Source organism: Musa acuminata, chromosome BXJ3-3, assembly GCF_036884655.1.
Source record: "Musa acuminata AAA Group cultivar baxijiao chromosome BXJ3-3, Cavendish_Baxijiao_AAA, whole genome shotgun sequence".
NCBI classification, from domain to species: domain Eukaryota; kingdom Viridiplantae; phylum Streptophyta; class Magnoliopsida; order Zingiberales; family Musaceae; genus Musa; species Musa acuminata.
In genome coordinates this window covers 21754899-21760728 of record NC_088351.1, presented here as the reverse complement: position 1 = coordinate 21760728, position 5830 = coordinate 21754899, and the positions used below count along the sequence as shown (strand labels likewise).

General features: G+C 38.7%; 1 protein-coding gene across 2 annotated transcripts; it reads right to left on the bottom strand.

Moving 5' to 3' along the window:
• Positions 1 to 444: 444 nt before the first annotated feature.
• LOC135632763 (F-box/kelch-repeat protein SKIP11-like) lies at positions 445 to 5474 on the bottom strand. 2 transcript variants are annotated; one of them, XR_010494774.1, is made up of 3 exons: positions 5269 to 5474; positions 3228 to 4694; positions 445 to 1480 (listed from the first exon to the last, which is right to left on the bottom strand). XR_010494774.1 is itself a non-coding variant. In XM_065141528.1 (2 exons), exon 2 carries the CDS (start codon positions 4591 to 4593, stop codon positions 3295 to 3297), a length of 1299 nt encoding a protein of 432 aa, XP_064997600.1. In that variant the 5' UTR covers positions 4594 to 4694; positions 5269 to 5474; the 3' UTR covers positions 2991 to 3294. The 2 variants fall into 2 exon arrangements, 1 of the variants encoding a protein (XP_064997600.1); XM_065141528.1 differs by lacking the exon at positions 445 to 1480 and having other exon boundaries at positions 2991 to 4694.
• Between the last annotated feature and the right edge of the window lie 356 nt (positions 5475 to 5830).

Below are 5830 nucleotides of genomic sequence, written 5' to 3'. Positions count from 1 at the left end.
TGATAACGGGTGCTCTATCAAAATAATTTTAAAATTTATGAAAGATAAAATAATCTTTTTATGTGATCCAAATGCACTACCAAAATTTTTCAAACTTGAATCATTATTTAAGAAATTATTAAACTTAGAAATATTTTTTGAGAATTTGACTTTATATATTTTTTCCAAATCTACCTTTAAAATATATTAAATATTATCGTCTCTATATACATAATGTAGAAAATAGAAATTGAAGACACATAAATATTCTAAATCAATAGAGAATAAACAACATGTGAACCAACTATTTTGTTTTTTAATTATAATAAAAAATATTATAAAAGATTTTGAGAAAACAAAATTACGGTATCCTAGATTTCTCCTAATGAGATGTGGAAAAGGTTCTTAAGACAAGCCCAGTGAAGATCAAACACTCGCACCCTTCAAATTTTAGGAGCTAAACTTGATTAATGCTTTTGATTGGCGGTTCCGTCCGGGCTCAATCATTTTTAACCAATGGGAAGGGTTCTTTCCGTGTTTGGTCGGCCAAGACAACGCTTAGGGCGTCACGCGGGCGGTTCACGAAGTGGAAGCGTACATGAGCACGTCATCGTGATTCGTGCGGGATGCCAGTTGGGCTTGATGGAGCGCCGAAAAGGAAGCACGCAACTCAACGGAGGTGCCCGGTACGGTGGTGCTGCTCCGGGTCGTACTTTAAGATAGTCCGGTCGCTGGCGGCCAATCACACGATGAGTAGGAGAAGCCGCACCTGACCCAGGAAGGACTCCTTGCGGCGTACGGGACGCGAAACCCATAGATGATACCAATCCATACCGCGGCCCGCTCCATCTGCGAGACTGCGCATAGCAGTTCCCATGAGGTACAACGCCGCAGAATGTGCCAGGTTCTCTCAGTCACCTATCCTGCAAATCTCTTTACTAATCATTTCTGTTTTCTTCTTGATGATGAGACGCAATTCACTGAGCTTCTTGGAATGAGCGTGATGTTGTATCCCCCATCATGTGAGACAATGCACAAAGTGCAGAGCTAGTGATCCTTGGGATTACTAGGAACCACCAGACTCGGTCTCTGTTTATTTTCATCCTTACCTCTCATTTTGGAATGTTCTGCTTACAATGTGAATCATTCTTCGGTTTTCCTCGTTGTCCACTCTGCTGCACATAAACTACTTGAAAGCCTTAAAACCCTACCAGTCTTCTGTAGCAGGGTACTCCCAACTGATACCTTTCTCTGTCTCAAACTGAAGATTAGACTGTTGGCTGCCTTATGTAAGACGAGGATCGACTCATAAGCTGCTGCCAGATTTTAGCAAATCTGGTGACAAAGTCTTGACTGAATCTAAGGCCTTGGTTCATTTACTGCAACATCAGTTTCCCCATGAAATCTTTAACCAATATAATCCCCTCTATGCTTGATTCAACTATCATGTGAATTTAGGCCTGGATTAAAATTCGTTCAGCATAGGAAAAAGTTCACTACCCTGCATAACATCAAAAAAATTTAAAAAAAGGCACAACAAGAACAACAATAGACAATGAAAGAAAGACAGTCAATATAGTGCATACACACACACAACAAGATGTGTAGAGCTTATCTATTTACTAATAATCTAATTATATTAACAACATAAGTCATCTTGTTAAGCAGTTTCTATTTGACATGTTCAGACACAATTGCCAGAAAAGCAGACATTAAAAGGAAAAAAAAAACGAAAACAGCAGGGAGGCCCAGTGTACAAAGCTCGCCAAAGCAAACATCAAAAGTTACTAGAAGCAAAATTCTCCAACAGAAAGTTCAAATAAGACAGATTTCAAGTGAAATGTAAGCTGTACTGATGAATGTAAGCAACTGAGAGAAAACCAGACCAAGTATCAGAATAATCAAATGACAAGCTGATAACAGTATTTATAATAGAACAGATGGGAAGAAACCCCTCAAACAGGGCAAGGCAAAATCGCCTCTCCCAGCATCATAAGCAATTTAGAAGCAAAACTACTCATATATTTCACAGAGGAATAAAGCACATAAAATGAATAAAAATATATAATGGGAATTGGGTGAGGTGGGATTATTGTCTTTGGAAGAATTTTATAGATAAGGAAGCAATCACACATCAAAGAGAAAAATGAAATGAAAATGAAAGAGGAAGTTTCAGAAGATACAAAGCTCATCATACTTAAGCAAATTACAAAGGAAAAAAATATGTGAAACAGTTACTAAATAGCTTTGTTTTCCCTGTACAGATGATTTTGCGACAGCTGATGTTCTGAAGTTGATTCAGTTTCACCGGCAGTGCCAAAATATGCAAGTTTTCGCTATATAGTCATCAAAAAAGATGTGAAAATTGATCACATACCAACAAGTAACAAAGGCTTTATATTGACTTTTAAACTATCTGATAATGACATAAGATAAATTATTTAAAACAAAATATAGCTAGTGCCCGATGGGACTTTTGAGATCCACTATTCAGATCTTACAGTAATCAATTCCCAAACTCAAATATCATTTTTAATTACACTTGTTTTTCAATTAAACTTTGATAGCTGGTGACAATAGTTCAGAGAAGAAATTAAAATACCATATGTCACCTACATGATTTTGATCTGCCACTGAGACTGCCAAGAAAAACTATTAAGTGACCAAATCATCACCTTTAAGAAGAGATTGATAATTTGAAGCATTCAAGTAACCATGTTAGTTAAAATAGACAAATAATGGTGTAACATTAATAGTGTTAGCATCTGCTGATACAATGTCCATCATACAAAAGCAAATTTAGAAGAACATGTCACAAAAAAAGGTTCAAGAAATCATGCTACAAAACTATGCTGTTTATGGTGAAATCTTGTTCATCCCTTGATACAATAACCATCAAAATAGAGCTATTAGAAGCACATATGAGAATCACAATTTCTTTCCCACAAGAGGCACCAGATAAGTTTCATTTAAATAATAACTAAAAACAAAAACTTCATCAGGGGGCTTAGTTGATCAAAATACTTGGCTGCCTCCAATTATTAACCTAACATTCTTTTACATGATACCATATTTTCAAAAATACGGCCGGGCTTCCAAATTCAAAACACACGAGGGGTGAGATTGAAGTAAAAAATTATGGAACTTGGAAATTACATGGACAGGAAAACTCAGTTGGATCTTCAGATAAATTTGAACTTATCTAAAGGAAAATGATATCCATTAAGCAGAATCAGTATTTTATGCACCTCTAATAAGCCAATATTGTGCATCCTTCCAGGAATTGCAAAATACAGGCAAGATGAATCGGAGAAATCAGCAGCCCATCACAGCACAATTATAAACAAAGCTTCCTGAATGCTTGCTTGCAATCATATTCCATTCGGGTGGCCCTTCATTTGGAATCCAAGAATTGAGCTCAATTATCCCTCCATGAGATCCTCTTGGCCCGCCGATAACAATTAGCCATTCACCACATGCACGGAATGCGAGGCCCCAACCATTCACTGAAACAGATCTCTCAGGTAATTTTCCCAATGTCACCCATGCATTATTATCCTTATTGTATTTCCTCACCTCCTTATCAGCATAATGAGCTGCATAAAGATCATTGTTCACCACAGCTACAAGTGGTGGTGCACCACTGGCACCATTGAGACCAGCAGACATATTAGGAATTACCCTCCAAGAGCCTCTCGCCAAGTCATACTCTTCTCCACAGGTAAGCATCTCCTTATTACTATCCATGCCACCAATGACATAGAATTTTCTATCCATGAACACTCCTGAACACATCTTCCGAGCCTTGTTCATACTAGGTAAGGTCTCCCAAGTCTGTGTCTCAGAATTGTAAAGCTCCGCAGAGCTAAGTATGTCACCCTGGGCATTGGTACCACCAGCCACAATAGCTTTCTCTCCAAGGCTAGCAGATCCGAACAAACACCTAGGTGAATTCATTACTACACCAGGGGACCAAGAGTTAGTCAAAATGCTATATCTAAGAACAATGTAGGAATTAAGCTCCCTCCCAAAAACAAGGAGATCAGTGCCCACGGCAAGGGACTCCTTATCTGAACACATGAAGCTCTCGGTAGGTGGCATCTTAGGAACAGTAATCCAGCATGCACGGTAGGGATCATATGCCTCCCACTCAAGGACACTACAAGAGAAGTAGACCCAGTGCTCGGCGATCTCCATCTGACGGCGCAGCTGGTAGAGCTCCCCACTTCGGATGAGCGAGCAGAAGGAACTGTTGATGCATGCCACAGTACCATAATAGGACCGGGAGAGGTGAAGAAGACAGCTAATTGTCAGTTCCCTGTCAAGAGGATTGATGAAGGTGCTTGGGTCATTATAGTCCACATCATTTCCATGGTTATCAGAATTTTCCAGAGCGTGCTGCACGTCTTTGATATCAGGGGTATCGGGATGCTGCGGTGACTTCTTCCTTTTAACCTGATCCTCCTGTTCCTGTTCTTCCACCTCCTCATCCAGTGGGCGCTTCTTGTTGCCCGAGGACTCCAGGAAGTCGTAGTCCACGCAAATCCAATTGGATTCCTGTTCCGAAGAGCTCTGAAGCACCCTCGAGATGAAGTCTGAATCGTTTTCCAACATATCTCCCAAGCCCAAATCAAATCAAAGATCAAGATTTCCAACTGGTAACCACCGAAATATATTCCTCCCTTCCCAAGGTATGATTGAAGCTTCAAATTAGACTATAAAAAAGAAATAAGCCCGATTCAGGATAAAAAATTGCAACCTATGTGATGTTATGCTGAGACGAGATCCAGAATCTGAGAATAGGCAACTCATAAAGATCGAAATTGGACATAAAATTCATAAAATTTGACTCTTTTGTTGTCCTTCGATATGCCGAACAACCATATGCGACGAATCACCAATCGGGACGGAGAAAAATGCGACCTTCCCAACGAATAAGATTCCGCCTCATTGAAGGCCTCAGAGAGAAAAAGCAGGAAGGGCAAAAGGAAAGAAAGAATACAAATTTCATGTCATCAGAATCAAACACCCATCACAAAAATTAGCCAACATACAGAAAACTCGGCTAAAAGATCCAAACTCTACTCACTAGCTGGCTTCGCAATCTTCTGATCCCTTACACAACCGAAAAATTAAAAAGACGGGGAAAAAACCAATTTTTTATGCCCCAGATCAATATAAACCTTAGATTTCTTCAGCTAAACAAAAAAAAAGATGCCGTTTCCCAGATCAAGTGAATGGACCAAAGAGATTGAGATCTCGACAACATGAAGGAAAAGGGAAACTTACGGATTGGTTTGATACGACCAAGAGGTGGAGAAAGGGAGCAAAAGGGGCGCCTTTTGGAGACCAAACTGCTCGCTTTCTTCCTCGAACAACACCCGCTCCGTCTTCTCTTCTTCTTCTTCGTTCTTTTTATCGTTCTCCAGAAGCCGTTCGGAGCTCGAGCCGGGCGTTGGAGCTATTCCTATTTCTATCTCCTTTTAGTCTCTTTTAGCCCACATTAATTTTTGCCCCTCCCCTTCTGTTGTTGTTCTGCTTTCTTTTTTCTTTTCTTTTTTTTCTTTGACAATTTATCCAAAAAAAATCTCGATAATTACGTTTTATCCTATGAGGCTCCATATTTGATTTTTATTCATAATTATATCCTAAAAAATAATAAAATTAAGAATCAAAATTAAAATTAATATATATTAAACTTTTTTTCATATGTACGTAAAGAAAATATTTAGCTTATTATCAATATCGATACATACCCTGTAAGATATATAATCATCTTGATGCTATTCTCAATCTTTAATTTTTTTTTTCATCTAACCATTGATAATTGGAATAAATGATCTATGTAAGA